The sequence below is a fragment of the Polyodon spathula genome, chromosome 18, assembly GCF_017654505.1.
Source record: "Polyodon spathula isolate WHYD16114869_AA chromosome 18, ASM1765450v1, whole genome shotgun sequence".
NCBI classification, from domain to species: domain Eukaryota; kingdom Metazoa; phylum Chordata; class Actinopteri; order Acipenseriformes; family Polyodontidae; genus Polyodon; species Polyodon spathula.
The window spans coordinates 25184567-25201259 of NC_054551.1; the positions used below are offsets into that span (position 1 = coordinate 25184567).

At 37.4% G+C, this 16693-nt stretch overlaps 2 protein-coding genes across 7 annotated transcripts in view; one reads left to right on the forward strand and one right to left on the reverse strand.

Moving 5' to 3' along the window:
• On the reverse strand, positions 1-12829 carry LOC121331245 (TRMT1-like protein). Of its 3 annotated transcripts, none has more exons than XM_041278508.1 (17): positions 12001-12829; positions 11699-11763; positions 10234-10398; positions 9907-9969; positions 8722-8835; positions 7194-7258; positions 6703-6859; positions 6189-6309; positions 5846-5925; positions 5294-5522; positions 4745-4957; positions 4300-4490; positions 4000-4078; positions 3627-3793; positions 2613-2684; positions 2185-2326; positions 1-1249 (listed from the first exon to the last, which is right to left on the reverse strand). In XM_041278508.1, exons 1-17 carry the CDS (start codon positions 12087-12089, stop codon positions 1036-1038), a joined length of 2226 nt encoding a protein of 741 aa, XP_041134442.1. In that variant the 5' UTR covers positions 12090-12829; the 3' UTR covers positions 1-1035. The 3 variants fall into 3 exon arrangements, with proteins under 3 accessions (XP_041134442.1, XP_041134444.1, XP_041134443.1); XM_041278510.1 differs by having other exon boundaries at positions 12715-12828; XM_041278509.1 differs by having other exon boundaries at positions 2185-2311; positions 12001-12827.
• swt1 (SWT1 RNA endoribonuclease homolog) overlaps positions 12330-16693 on the forward strand; it is a 21598-nt gene continuing 17234 nt past the window's right edge. The window contains exons 1-5 of one of the 4 annotated variants that reach the window (XM_041278505.1): positions 12330-12415; positions 13928-14019; positions 14198-14271; positions 14746-15757; positions 16245-16304. In XM_041278505.1, coding sequence (XP_041134439.1) covers positions 13942-14019; positions 14198-14271; positions 14746-15757; positions 16245-16304 — 1224 coding nt within the window. In that variant the 5' untranslated portion in view covers positions 12330-12415; positions 13928-13941. Of the gene's footprint in view, positions 12416-12944; positions 12999-13927; positions 14020-14197; positions 14272-14745; positions 15758-16244; positions 16305-16693 lie in introns of those variants that run through there. The other 3 variants (XM_041278507.1, XM_041278503.1, XM_041278506.1) reach the window with 3 other exon arrangements.

Below are 16693 nucleotides of genomic sequence, written 5' to 3' on the forward strand. Positions count from 1 at the left end.
GAATCAAACACCATGAGTTTATGTCAGTGCAGGACATTTTCTGTTGTTGGTAGATGGGTTTACTTTCAATGTAAGGAATCTGGTGTAATATACTTTCAGAAACAGAACAGCCTTTCAAGGAAATGAATGACCAATTTTTGGATTTATCACTGTTCATTCATTAGAGTAAACTACTTAACCTATTCACATATCTTAAAAACAAATCCAATTAACATATACATCCTAGTTCATTTAAACAAAAAACAAAAACAACAAGCAACTGTGAGAGCCTAGACCGCACTAGACTGTGGTGCACTTTAATTACAGAGAAACTGTTCACTAGGAAACACAAACATATTGTTACTACCGCCTAGAATGTTTCAGGTGACTTTTCAAGCATGGTGTGTAATTGTAAGAAAACATTGAGTTCCCTGAATCACTCAAGAGCAAAGCAATGAAATGCAGACAATACCAGAGTTATGGGGCTTTGGAGGTTATTCCCTAGACTGGAATACCTCACTGCAGTACTATATTAATTACTTTCATGTAAAAAATTATGAAAACACAGGAACATACAAATGAATACATCTACTTTCAAGCCAGCATTAATTTATAGGGATTCCTTTCAGAGCTAAAAATACCTTGTTGAAAAATAACAATGCATGTAACTATCAGTCAGGAAACTTTACTCTGTAAAAACTCACAAGATGGTCCTGGCATGACAACAGACATTCAGATAAACAGTCTATGTGGACAAAACTTAACAAATCTGAAAAGAAATTTGTAAGGGAACAGGTAATTAAGCCTTGAAATATTCACACACCCATCTAATATTCTTATGCTGTCAGTTTTGTGCAAATAGCTTAAAAAATAATTCAGCCTTTGTATTTATCAGAAGAGTGGAGCATGGTATAACTTTTAAGACATCAGATCAGAAGTCTGGTTTATAAGCACAGATACAGACAGCATACTTGCTTAATCTGACCCTTTCACAGTCAAAATCCCAGCTAAAGCTAGTAATCAATTAATCTGAGGTTTAGCAATAGTTCAGCATTTTCATGGACAAGCAAACTCCATGTCCAACTTGACTTCTTCTGCAGCATGGCTGTGGTCCCCTGTCTGGACAGTGGTGTAGGTCGGCACGCTGTACTTGGCGAGAACAGCCTTGAACTGGGCCAGAGTGGCATTTGTACGAACTCCTGTCGGATCGAAATGGGTCCGACTCACTCGGAAACCAGCTTCTGTCAGGTACTGCAGGAATTTATTTAACCTGGTGACAAAGGACAACCACCAGTCAGACCACATGCTTTTTAACTTTTATATATTTAAAAAAACACTTATTTAGAGCAGTCCTGGGGGAACATTGCCCTGCTGTTTTTTGTTCTAACCAAGCACTCAACTATATAATTGAACCCTTAACTGAACTAATCGTTTGCCTAATCTGAGCTTTTTAAATAAATAGAGTAGCTTATAAAAAGTTTAAGAATTTATGTTCATTATACAATTTTTTACCTAAAGTGAAATCTCCATCCATTTAAAATAATTAAACAGAGAGGACCACTGATTTAGAGTGTGACCCATTATTTCACATTTGCTTTTTCTCCCCAATTTAGAATGTCCAATATTTTTTCCTCACTGCAGCGATTCCCCACACAGCTCAGGGTCACGTGTGGCTACTCCCTTAAGTTATGATTTCCATACAGTACGTTTATTTAATTCATACACCATTTTCTTCGCTTTCAAACGATAAAGAATAAGAATAAAAAAACAAAAGGTCCAAAGCCTCTGGACCTCCTTCAACAGGGAGGACCAAAACAAAATAGCCTTTTAATTTCTCACAGAAAAGTGGTTGAGTATTCGCAGTTTGGTTTTTCAAGTAAGTCCACAATGTTTGTTATATTCAGTTGCTTGACTTGTGCTGCACATACTATATTATATTCCTTATTAAAACTACAAAGTACCTTTTGAAACATGCAACATTTATACATATTATCATTATATATATATATATATATATATATATATATATATATATATATATATATATATATATATATATATATATATATATATACACACACACACACACGTGTGTATATATACACACACATACATACATATATATGCTGAAATGTTCTTTAAAAGCACCATCAGTCACTACCTAAACGCAGGTGTTAAGGTGTGTTTAAAATGCACTCTCCTTACTTTGGCATGTTCATCCCCCGGATGCTGTGCCGGTGAATGCTGTAGTAGAAGGCTGGATGCTCCGCTGGCATTTCAGATTTCTGTCTCTTCAACATGTTTCCTGCTCCTTCCTGCATCTTCCTCTTTCCTAGAGGAAATAAAACTGGTTTGGACAAAACTGCAAATAGAAGATGTTCTAAGAGACATTATTTAATTCAGTAATAATTATTAAATTGAACTATTAATTAAATGATTCATAATTAAAGAAACACAAGAAACAAGATTACATGTGCAGAAAAAAAAAAAAAATAGTATTGCCCTTCATTATTGCCCTAGTTTTTAAGAGGTACAAAGACACACCAAGGAAATGCATCCATGCATGAGAAAACCAGTACACGAGGATATGTATTTTTTTTAATTTCTATAAAAAAGACAATACTATACCGTACCTGTCCCCAGAGACTGTTCATCACTTGATACATCTTCCTCTTTTTCTAAGGTTTTAATAACTACACCACATTCTGAAAAGAGAATAAAACTGTCTTAAGTTAAAGGAACACTGAGGGACCTAACCCATTAGCAATGTATACTGAGCATCAAAAGAAACCTATCACTTCTATTTGGATAAAATTCACATGCAAATTCTGTTTTAGAGCAGGTGCACTGACTTTTTATTGTGCTAATTAACATCATGAAGATATGCTGCAAAATGATCTGTTGCTCTTGGGCAGGAGTTGCGACTCTTGGTCTCCCAGTTCGTGGCCTGTCATTAACAGCGTGTCTGGTTATACCGTCCTGCCAGGTTTGAAATTGCTGGCTGTGAGCAGCCAAGACGACGAGCCACAGTGCACTGCCATTAGTCCAGCCTCCAACATGCTGATTGCATAAAGGCGCTGCTCTCTTGACAGATGTAGTATATTTGTTTTTTTCTGTGATTTTCTTTATTGCTTTTATTCAAGCTTGCAATTCTACAGCTGAAATCACTCCATATCCAGTGTCCAATCAACTGTCTCACTAATTAGGTGAATATGCTTCACTTATATAGTCACTCAAGCGTGTCATGGTCAAGGATGAATGATCGAGTGACTAAAATAAAAACAAAAACATTGTTCATGGAATGTTCATCATTTATATACCTTATTTTTTTTCGAAAATAAATGTGTTATAGTGATAACTTTCTTTTGATGCTCTGCAAATATGATACATCCTAAACTGTGTAGTCCAATGTACACATCAACTGCCTCCTGATAACCTACTTTAGCAAAACAGGTTTTATAGCTTCTCCCTGTGAAACTAGACCAGACGTAAAGAATACTGTCTCGTGGTCTAGGTTCCATCTATACCCTAAATTCCTTAACCTCCTTAACTAAATGATCCATTAAAAACAAGAACGATTGGATTAATGCTGTAGACAGTACTATCCATGAGCTATTCCAACCACCCAGTAGGTCCCTCACACGTACCTTGGCGGACGTTCCTGGCAGGCCCAGGGATTGAGAATTGTTTCAGTGTTGTGCACTCAGATTCACAGATCAGCGACTTCACTAGTGGCTGGATCTCATCCATCTCATGCTGCACAGCTTCAAACAACATCCTTCTTAGAAACCCAGTATTAAACAGAGAACCTGACCTGGAGCGGAGAACACACATGTCAACTAAAGTATCCGTCTGTTCTTCTGTGAAGAGTTCTAGGCGATTATACTCCAGGTAACCAAGTCATTAAATAAAACATACATAACACCTTGAAAACATGTTGTTATGGTTTTTTTGTTTTTTAAAGTTGCACTGAATTACTGCATAGTTATATAAATCAGAGCATATGTGAGTAGAACGTACCACAGAGGCCCCAGTTCCACAGCGGTCTTGCCTGGCATGCTCCCGTGGCAGTCACATGGTAGCTGTCTATACAGGTTTTCTGGAGCGTGAAACAAAAGAGGTGGCAACCCCAGGCAATACTATTCATTAAAACTTCTTAGACACAAAGTATGCGCCAACATTTCATTTGAAAGGATTTTTAATTGCTTTATTTAATTTTTATTTAGTAACTCAACACAGAAAGTGAACAATCTAACTCTGAACGCTAGGAGTACAGAATGCTGCGTCTTGAAAGGATTTTTAATTGTTGACATCCCTTACCCTCCACCATGCTGCCCTCCTTCAGGAAGACTCTTTCCTCACACCACTGGCAATGGATAAGCTGCTGAATTTTTTTGGGCAATTCGTCAGCCTGCGTGGGTCCTCTCAGAACCTGCACCACCACCAGGACAAAGTGCTCCAGGGCCACCGCCAGCAGCACCTTGATTCCCTTGTTACAGCGCGCCGCAGCCCTGTAAAAAAGAGGGAAGGCAAACAAGATCAACCCACCAGAAGCACTGCATTCTTTGTTTTTGTTCAAAATGCAAAACAGCACCTTTAAGGTTATTTCTTTTGTTAGTCTTGGTTCTATTTCTACCCAATGTTGTATCAGTCGGTTGTGTCTAGTAGAATAGTAACCCAAACGTATGTGACAAGCTTAAAATTGTCTTTGAAAATTATTCAAATTCTGATTAAGTTATTTTAGAGACAACCTGTTCCACGGTACCTTGCCATGGTAGCTATGACCATTCTGGCAGCAAGCTCTTTGTAGTACTCTGTCCTGATAATGTGACAGGAGTAGTGTCTCAGCGTCACATTCAGAGTTTTGGAGTAGAGAGAGCTAGTGTCTGTGGATGTCACCGACACGATTCCCAGATTCCGGACGTTCCTGAACGCTGCATCCAGGTAATTCACTGCTGTTCCATACGGGTCCAGGTGTCTAAAATCAGTACCACATAAATAATTGCATTAAAGAAAAAAAAAAAGAAGAAGTGACCAGACAGTAAATGTACTCAACAATGCAAACCTTCCATGAGACAAGTTAATGCAAGAAAACTTCTGTAAGCTGCTGTGGCTATTTAAAAAATAAAAAAATAAAAATGGTTCTGCAGTACAATGCTTTTTATATAACAGCAGCTCAAAGTAGAATAGAAATTATGTATGGGAGAACAAAAGGAAAGAAAATAATTTTATACAATTAAACAAAACCAAAAAAAAACCCCACTCTGGCACGGGTTCGACTGTGCAGGTTGCACACCTCCCTACGGTGACTCACATGAAGTCAAAGGCACGAAGGTGCATCAGGACGTTGGCATCCATCTTGGTGACCTCGATGGTGGAGACTGGCTCCTCGTCAAACTCCTCCCCCTCGTTGTCCCCTTGCACTCTCATGTGGTTCAGATGGCAGTTTTCACGGATCATCTTCACGGACGTCTCATTGATGTCATTGATGGTGACCTTCACCGCGCTGCACAGGTGCTGTGCCCACTGCAGCCCCATGATTCCTGCCCACAATGGAAGAAGTGCACCGTTAACACACTCTCAAACTACATTAGTCCTCGCTACACTTCTAAAGGCAGCTCAGAGAAATATGAAAATACATTTTACTTAAACATATTTACTTTGCAGCTGCCGAGATATACATGGTCTAAAATACATGGTTAACAGCTACACACTGGCATAATAGGAACTGGATTTTATTTCATTCATACCAAGATTTCTATATCAACCAGACGCAGACTACGCGTTACTTTAAAGTAATCAATGCCCCCCTCTTTCTTTTTTAGTGGTCTCAGTTTTATACCCCAGTGCATCGGTTAGCTCTCACCTGTGGCTCCAAAAGCATCCAGACACTCTAGCGGACTCCGTTCCTCTGACAGAACGGCCAGGGCACAGAATACCAACTGTCTGAAATTATAATAAATATCTAGATTAAAAGAAAGAAAAAAAAAAAAGAAAAAATAACTTATCAATGTTACCATAGATTGCATAAACTGTTTATACACAGGCACGGGTGTATGTATTTTCTTCTGTCTGTTTAAGTCCGAGAGGAAAGAAAACATAAGTATAGCCAATACAAAAGTGTTCCTTCTTATCAATTAAAATCAAAGGAGCAAATTGCAGCTTAAAAGATGCAGATGTCACCAAATGTTACATTTAAGTTTCCTGACCTGTTTGTTTTCATTTTGCGGTTGAAGTAGGAGTCACTCTTTTGTGGAGTACTGAAGTTTGGAAGGACCTGGACATTGGTGTCTGATTCTTTCAATATTTCACAGGACTGTTTGGTGGAAACTTTAAAAAAAAAAAAAAAAAAAAAAAAAAAAAAAAGGAAGAAATTAACATTGACAAATACATCTCAACTGAAACCTGTGTGTAATTCTCTCTAGGATTATTATTTAACCTTTTCAGTCCAGCATTATTTTTGTTATATAATTTAAAAAATAATTCCTTTATTGAGTATACATGACAGCAGGACAATTTTTTTACACATATTTATACACTACCTCATACTGGGACCTAAGAGTCCTGAGAGATTCCACATGATTTCTGACGGCACATGTTACCATATGGCACTAAGATAAGGTGGGACCTTAAGGTCTAACCAGGACTGAAAGAGTTAACAACGTTATTAACGGTTACCAGCGTTTTAAGCCACACTATAAAATACTCTTGCAAGTGACATGCCTTTTGTTTCTATTGAAAAGTCTGAACCTCCTGTGTAACTGGCCTCGGTCTCTCCCTTGTTCACATGCCGCTTAAGGTGGCTGATCATGTCAGTTCTGCGAGCAATGGTGGCTGAGCAAACAATGCAGTGGTAATGTGCTCCTAGCCGACTTGAACACTGTGATTGCAAACAAAAAAAAACAATGCGTGTTTACTCTTGGTAAATAAGGGGAACATATTCAAACCATTTACTCTTCTGCAATTATTTTTACTGTTAAACTTTATAAGTGCTTAAAACCTGTTAAAGCTTCGCTTCATTTTTTTTTTTTTTATAAATATAAAAAACAAGTTCTTATAAATTAATGCATATGCAAATGTATAAAAAGACATGAAAAATATATCAACCTTTACAGTGTTTCAGTATTACACATCATCACCAAACCTCTCTGGCGACTAAAGAAAAGCTAACACGTGTCAGTGTTTTAGACTGTCTGCCAAGCGAGGGACTTTACCTGGTCTCCATTAAGGCTGGGTTTCAGTTGCCGGCAAGGCAGATGACAGATGCACATTCTGTGTCCTGTATGAAAAACAAATGAATTCCACAAAAACAAATTTTAAAACCTGTGCAATGCCCCCTATACTAAAGGAAATGTTAAGCTGCTTTTCCTTTGGTACAGACTAGATCTAGATGCCAAAAAATGTAAAACTAGTTCCTACTAGAAACTAGTGCACCTATCCATATATTTTTCATTTTACAGTGTCGTAACAAAATGATGCCGCCGCCCCCCCCCCCCTTTTTTATGTATTCGTTTCTGGACGAGTAAATGCAACTCATTGTGCTCGCTCCACTGTACCCATCCTCTACATTTTGTTTTAACTGACAAGCCTTTGTATTCGATCATTTTCACCATTTCGGTTTGTAGCCCCTGAGCACTGATCTGTAATGTTATGGAAACCCAAAAAGCTCATTGATTTTAACTAACATCATGGGATACTGTCACATATTGAAAAACTTGACTAAGTTGGTCTTCCTTTTTATATCTTGTGTTGTGTCCATAACAGAATACAATTGAGCCTCTTATCTCAGTAACTATTTCATTTTGCATTTTTTTGACAGCAAATCAACCAGCTTGTTTTGTATTTGTGTGCTAAGATATTTTACTTTGGTATCTTTTTCAATTAACCGTTTTAAATTCATATTTACTTATAAGAGTTCAATGACTGACAAAAAGTTTCCACTGTTTTGTTCTCCTAATACTTGCCTCATTATTAGTCGCTAGTGGCATATCATCAGGGTTGTCTGTGTTTTGACTGGAGCAGGATAACGACGGTTGGTCAAGGTGTAACTCTGGCTGTGATGATGACGATGCTGATTCCGAATCACAGGTAGCAAGCCTAAACAGAGTTGTTGCTTTCAGCAACGTGCTTTTAAGTATCTGCTCTTTCTCTTTATTCTGGCGCTTTTGAGTGCCACTCAAATACTTTCTTCCGGCACTAGAACGCTTCATACCTCATAATTAAGTCATTCAAAACCAAAAATGTGAACTGAACAAAATGCCTCAACACTCGTTGGTTCTGCAAAATGAATCCTATGGGGCAACGACATGCACAAAGCACTGCTCCGCCCCCTGATGCTGATTGGTCGCATGACCGGGGAAAGTTGTCAGGGAAAAAAAAATACACCCCACAACATTTTAAACCAATTAAGATTGACAGATTGTCTTCCAATCTGAGGCCTCCTGTTAGAGACGTGGAGGCAGGGCCCCCGCGCAGACCCCGCACTGCTTATGTTACGCCACTGCACTGTACTACTTGCTAACCTCAACTACCTTGCTTATGGATTGCAGACAAAACGGAGCAGTCAGGAGTTGTATATGGAATTCACTGACAAATCAGAAGTTCACAGCAGTCCCAAAGTTTACACATTTTGTAACATTTTCATCTGACAAATACATTGTGATTCTAAACAACAAGGCAATTAGCATGGTCTCTGGAAACAAATAGTGCCATTACAAAAACAACTTGGAAGCACTCATTTACCTTCAAACTCCACTGAGACTTTCCAGTGCAGATTCTGTAAGTGACGTCGTAGTTTGTGATTGTAGCAGGCTTTAAACTTCTCTTCAGAGCACAGAGGGCATAATTTCTTACCAGCTGAGAAGGAAAAAAAGAGAACATGTTCAGCGTTAAACATGCAAGACGTTGTTGGGTTCATGTCCCATCCTGTGCATTTCTGCTGGGCACTAGGAGAAGCACTGGCCCGATGAATAACTTTTTATTGTCGCCGGTCATATAGCTAGACATTTTTAATAATTAAGGTGAGTTTGTGAAGAGACACCTAGGTACCAATGTCTTGCCTACATCAATCTGACAGTAATTTCATTTTAATCACAACCAAAAATCAGTGATGTTCCCTTCCTTCAGAGAAAAAAAAACATTCTTTGTAGGCCATAAAATAAACTACTCAGTCAACACAGGACTTGGCTAAACAATATTTTAGACCATAAACTGTGCAACACAATTTTGTCATTAACTGGCACAATGTTGCGTGTATAGTATCAGTTACAAATATTCAAAAATGCAAGTCGAACGTAATGTAGATAATTTCCTTAAGAAAGTAACACTCAAATTTACAAGAAAGTATGAATAAACATTGTCATGTTTTGATAGTTTAGTGTTGCTGAGAGTTAAGAATCTGTTTCATCTCAACTACACTAGATATCTTAAGTTTCACAGCTGAGGTGTGGTTATTCCCATGTTAAAAAAAAAAAATGGTGAAAACTGAATTGGGGAACCAAATTTATCAAACAGACAAAAATCTTTTTTTCTGTGGAATCCAAAAATGACCTGGAAAACAGCTGTGAGAACATCTGCCTATATGCATTTCTGCTGACTCTCATATTAAGGCTAACTGACTTTTACCCTGATTGGATCCTAAAAAAAATAAATAAATCACACCTTTATGTTGTTAATAATATTCTAATTCTGGCACATATTTAAAGATAATAAATATTTACTACTCTGTATCTATTAGGGTAATACATGTATTTGTAGGTATTAATGTTATTTGATTTAATACACAACCTTATTTTATATTCACTTTTATACTTAATGAATGAACTGTTAGGATATTGAAAAGAAACATGCGATACCCTTACATCACTGACACATTTCATTTCTACACTGTATACGACAAAAGCAAATGGAAACTGTAATTTCACTTACTTTCATTTAGATCTGTCAGATTCTCTAGGTCTGTCAACTGAGCCTGAATGGAAATGTGTTTCTCTGCAACACAAACATGTTTGCTTTACTTTTATACATACGAAATAAGGGTACAATTTTTAAGTAGGTTCATAGAGAATCACAGGTCTCTGAACTTAAATCATTACCAGATATCCTTTAATAACTCCCCCCCCCATTGTAATTAACTCAGTGGGCCAACAGAACAAACGTAATTAATAAAAGGTTTCTATACAACCCTGTGGGCTCGTATCTTCGGTAGTCAGCCCTGTTCACAAAACACAAGCCAGCGTGTGAGCTGTTTTGTACCTGCTGCAGCTGTGGATGACATGGAGGTGTTGTCGGCACCTGATTCGTCCTGGGGATCTAGGTTGGTTACATCCTCTGTTTGATCTGTCTTTTCCTTTCCTTCATCACACTGCTCAATGTTTGATTCCTCCTGATCTGCCTTTGCTTCACATACTGTTGAACCACCTGGACAAAAACAAAAGTGACTGACTCTTTACACTCAGCCGTATTTTCGCCTGCCTTGTACTGTTTTTATGTATAACGTATTGCTTGAGTGTTACAAGCAAATGTTAGATATCAAATGAAAGGGTGAAAAATGGACTTGTATGACATAAGGATCAACAGGGTCAGACATACTATAGGTGGTACATACCAAAATTTAAAAAAAGATAGCTTTCCTAGAAAAATTATGTTTAATGACTTGTATTTTTTGTAATCAATCATAGGTTGATTACAAAAAATATTTAAAACAAAAAACAAAAAAAACAAAACAAAAAACTGTACCACTAAACTTCAATAGGAAATTAACCTGGGGAAAATTTTTTACACGAAATGGATACAAAACTGCCGTTTTATTAACTTATTTATTTAACCAAAAAAAGAGTATTATATAACAACTCGGCTGCTGTTTTGGGTGAAAGAAAACTACAGATCCCTTGCATTCTAGGAACATGTGATCCTGGAAAATGAGAAATCGTTGGGCAGCCCCATGCCCGCCCTTTCACATGATTTGTATGCTGGGTATTGTAGTGCCTGAGTTATAGGCACGTAAACACACATACAGACTTGACGCCTCTCCCAGGACTAAACCATTCAATTCTAGTCATTGTAGTCTTCTGTAGTAACTCGTTATACGGGCTAGTGTGACATCATTACCATCCCCCACGCTTACGCTTTTAAGAGAGACCAAACGCAGAAGGCTGTCTTTTGAAGCCAAAGAGTTCTAATCCGGGCACATACATTTTTGAAAAGCCCCGAGCCTGCTCTTTCAAACGAGACCTCAGCCAGAATGCAAACACACGCATAAAGTTAATAAATAGGACTGTGGAAAAGGTTTTAAACACCAGTTCACAAAGCTTTAAATAACTCATAAAAGAGCAAACCTACTTTAGAAACAGTCCACAGAGTATTCACGAATATCGTACTTAATTATTCAAAAAATAGACTTTGTTGAGGACTGCAAAAGAAAGTGGATGCATACACAATTATATAAAACGCTGTTTAAAATAAACTAGTGACAATGACAGTTGCTCACATTCCTTTTACGAGCTCATAATTACAACTTGCAGATATTTCGAGCAAAATCGGAGAGGGTCCTATTGTGGAGCTCCGTCATGAGGCCCTTACAATACTTTACCTTGGCGTCACAATAATGCAAAAGCAATGTGACTGCCCCCAAAACAATTACATAAAGATGCAATTATTTTAACTTATTTCATTCCTTACTGGTTCTTCAGAATAACCCCTGATTATTGAAATATCTTACTTTTATCGCCAGCGTCCTCCTGGTGCAGTTGCGCACTCTCTTCTTTCTGCAGCTCCGCCATGACACTGAGGTACAAACGGCGCAGATGGGCGTGTTAACGAAATTCAAGGCAGCTAGTGATCGTATTACGCAGAGATAGTGTACTTCAATTGTGACTACAAAGTTAGTAAATTGGAGGTTTAACGTGTTACAAAATAACAAACTTTTTTTTTTTCCCCAAAAGTTTTGGAAAAAAAAACAAAAAACACATACAGGGCGGATCCAGGCTTTCATGAAGGTATCAAAAATGAAATAAAGCTTACCTAGTCTTTAACTTGGTAAAATTAAACGACATACAACTAAAATAACAGTACACTTCAACATAGCAATAGTTAATATGATCTTGAACCATCCATCCTGAAACAACCAACTAATAACACAAAAAACTACCACTATTGACAAGTCACACACTGGTAAACTACATCGCGCACTGTTCCTCGAGACCTCGGTGCACTGTACTGCACTATAGCCGCGTTGTTAAATTCACCAGGAGTTGCTCAACAAACTGTTGTTAAACTCAGCGGTGCCTCACCGCCGAAGCAGCGGATTCCCCGGGCTGAGAGTCGGTGAACTGCAGCAAAACCGAAATAGCCGCTCCCACTGTGGAAGTTTGTCTTGTACGGATATACTATTATCAATGTAATTGTACATTCAGAGACACCAAATCTTTTGAAACGGGTATGGAGTTGTGTATTTTTAATAAATATATAATAGCGCTAATAAACATACTGATAAACAATATCACATTTGCCAACGTATCGAGTAGCCAACTAAGCTGGTTACGTACAACAATTCGATATGAGACAGAATATATTATTATTATTATTATTATTATTATTATTATAGTGCATGTTATTTGTCCTTTTACACTTCAATCAAATATGTTACAAAGTTGCGAAAAGTGGGCGAACTATTTGGAAGTGTATCTATTAATATATTCATATTTCTAAATATTAGTCGTTTAAAGATAACTAAACCTTCGTTCCAATATAAGCTTTCCTCTCGCACAAGTCAACCACAGTCTTGCCTGACGCAGCAGCAAATTTTTTATATTATCAGCTCTGTTGATTCATCAAATTGTGTTGTTAAGTCCCACCACCGATGAGCACCAAGTGATGTCACTTCCGACTCAAGGCTGCAGATGAATTTTACCAATGAATTTAATAACGCGCCCGTATTATTATGACTACAAATCACAGAATCCTATGTTTCTGGCTTGACAGTCATATCCGGTATGAACGGAAGTTGGGCATTATTTCAGGTTAGTATCAGTTCGTGAGTGGAGAGAAGTGTAGGAATCTATAAATATTATTAGTTTTAGATGTCTTGTGTAATCATAATATAACAATATTTAAGTATAGAAAGATATTAAAAAAAATAACTGAAGGACGTGTGAATTGTGTTTTATTCGAGCAACAGAAGGTGTTTAAGTTTTTGTTGACAGTTATAGTTAAGCGTATTCTGACTGCCCATTCTATTTCTAACTGTGTAAATCGGGTTTTGTTTAAATAAATTAACCATGTGTTTTCAAGCAAATTAATAACGTTCCCCATCCAGTAACAGATTCGGTACCTTTTAAAGTACCATAGTTTTGTACTGAAACCAATATAAACATTACGCATTGTTATTACTCAAGAGGTGCCACTTTTGTCACCAAGCATTCATACTAGCTGCATGAAATCTCAGTGATTTATTTATTTATATTTACACTTAACTCAAAATGTGAAACCAGTAAATAGCCAACACCTGTGCGGTAAAGAAAAAAAAAATAGTATAGCATGTGAGTTTTCAGTACATTTTTTAAAAACTATAATACATTACTGAATAACAGCGTGCAATTTCATGTATCCTTTGCTTGTCTACAATGTTGACCTTTGATAAGGTAAATTTAACTGTTTCTGACAACAACAACAAAAAAGCTTACAATGACTACTTAGCTGTCACAAGTCAACAAATGGCTAAGAGAGTTTCAACAGAGTTGTAGTCCTGGTGGGTTTGTAAATATATTAATACATAAATTAAATTTAATTGATGTATTCAATATGATAATTTAACCAGATTTACCAATGAGACATATATTACAGGTCAGTAAAAGTAAGATAATTTCTCTTTTATATATAAAAGCATGTATCTGTTATTTGCACTTGTGGGCCATTTATAGTTGTGTCGCTATATGTTTCATCATGTCAGGTTTGAGCTGAAAGATGTCGAAGAAAAAGTCAAAGAAGAAGCACAAGGAGAGAAAGAGAAAGAGGTCTTCGTCATCCAGCGATGATGAAGAGGTGAGGATAAAGTTGTTTCAGAGCCAGACCTCAACTTGGCTGTATTTATAAATATCAAGTAAAATACATTCATTTTTGTCATTTAGATATGAAAAAAACGTTTTTGCTTCTTATTTAAAGGCTTTGATTCAAATCAAATTAACACACACCAACCCTCTTTTTTAATGACTATTTATAGACCTGTGACAAGACAGAAAATACTAGAGAACGAAAGAGCTCAGAGGCCAAAAAACACCACCGTGCTCGTTCCCGGTAAGTGATCTATGTGATGGTGCCATTTGATACAAATCTATAATTTATTAGATTAGTATCATTTAAAAAATATCAGTTAAAAAGCATGTAACACGTTTTGAATACAGTCTATAATTACTATTGTTTTAAAAATGACAGGTACAGTATCTCAAACTTCCTGCAAAACTTTGTAATTAGTTCACTAAAGAGCACAATAAAGTGTGTTTAACTCCTTTGGATACAATGCATATTAGGCAAATGGATAATTGAGAGAGGATAAGGCTAATAAAAACATTTACACAACAGACACACACACGAAGGTTAATCTGGAGCTTACCTCTCTAGCTACAATTAAAGACCCACAAACACAAAACTCACTTATTAAGTGTCTTTAGTAAGGGTATAATAAATTCCATATTCTGTAATTGTGGTCCTGTCAGTTGTGTACATTTTTTGTTTTTGTTTTTATTTCATAGTTTTTTCATTTTTTCATAGTTCTGAAGATAAGGACAATGAGAAAAAGAGGCGCCGGTTTAGTGATTCCGAACCAGCAAAGTACGTCACCCATAGCAGGAGATCAAGAGAAAAAGAATACAGAAAGGCTGTCTGCAAACAGGGAATTGCCAAGGCTTCCGATAAATCCTCAAGTCTTCAGGGGAAGCAGGAAACTGTCTCAAAATCCTGCAGTGACGAACTTCAGGCTGACACAATCGCATACAAGCGGCCGACAAACTGGAAGGCCAGTCTGTTTGAAATGCGGCTGCTGAGGCCGGAATCAGAAGGAAGGCCTGCCGAAAAGACTCTTCCTAGGGAACATCAGGGAGAGCGAGGGAAGCTCATGAGGAACAGCTCTAAGTCTTCCAAAGAGCGGGTAACTCACTCAAAATCTGAGGCAAATGGATTAGATACCTACCACACTCTGGGAAGGGCGGTCAGCTCTGTTGGACAATCCAAAGATGAGACACTTGCTGCTTTTAAAAAGGATGTTGCCAGCAATAGCCCTGAACACAGCTTGAAGGAGCAATACAGCCGTAATGAAAGAACAGAGGAATATTCAAGTGCTTTGAGAAAAAAAACCCCTTCCAAGCCTGCTATGTTTGGAAAGACTATAAGTTTCAGAATACCAAAAAAATCAAAACCTTTTGAAAGTGCTGTTAGTGACACTAAGAGCAAATCTTGTTTATCGATTTGTGACAAAAAAACCTTATCACAGCGATGTCAAGATCGATCTGGGTCTGACGTTAGGGTTAGTTGTCTGTCTCCTTCAAGAAGTTCAGAGAAACTTAAAAGTAGTACAGTGAGCAAGCCGCTCTCAGCCAGAGATGTTCAGCATACCAGTTCTAGCACAAAAGCTACTTCTCAGGAAAGTGATGTAGATGCCCCTACGGAATCCCATTTCTCCAGGATGACAGGAGACGGCATCAGAAAGAAGAGGCCTCTGCATGCGCACAAGGAAAAGGAAAAGGCAATGGTTGCTTACAACAAGAAGTTGATTTTATATGAAGAGGTGAATAGTATGCCCACATAAAGAGTCTAGAGTTGTTGCAAATAAGTCAGTCATAGTTAATAATACATGACATACATCTGGGTCAATCTGCAAAGTATGTTGTGCTATGTGATCACATAAAGTCTATTGGACCTAATTGGCCCAGAGACCTGCCATTTGAGATAACTGAACCAGTGACAGATTAACCTTTAGTGCTCAAGTTATTATTTTAATTCATAATAAGTAACTTAAATTGAGAAGTTTATTTGTGTATGTCTTAAGAAGAGACATACTCAAAAGAACAATGCAGTATCAGGTGCAAAAGAAACCCAATTACAAACAATCATGCACACACAACAAGAAATAGAAAAACATGGCAACTATAGCTAGATCTTCAAAACATACGGTAGGAAATAAAATATAGCTTGAGAACAAAGACACGACTACTGAACAGTTTAGAGGTAGCACCATGGTTCAAAAACTGTAATCTGACTTCTTTCCACAACAGGATTCTGAAATTCCAAGCGTGTCGTCCGAAGCGCCGAACAGTCATGACACCGATCAAGAGGTACAGAGGGTGGATAGAAATGTTAGGTCCAGTTTCACTTGGAGGAACTGTTTATTGCTTTGGTGGCCTCACTGTCCCACCTTGAATGCATGGTCTTTTACTGATTCAACAAGCCCTTTGTCTTTGATAGTCTCTGGTATCCCCTAAATCGTTCTTAACTCCGGTGCCCATGGTGTTCAAGTCTGGGAAGTCTGGCTGTCCATTATAAAGTTTTATTTAGCATAATAATAATAATAATAATAATAATAATAATAATAATAATAATAATTTGAAAACCATATAATTGACTTTTAGCAGTTCTCTTGTGTTAAAGAGTAAGTAGTAGGGTTCTGAAAAATACAGCGTTACACATCCACATGTGTTGCTACAACTGTTTAAATAACATACCT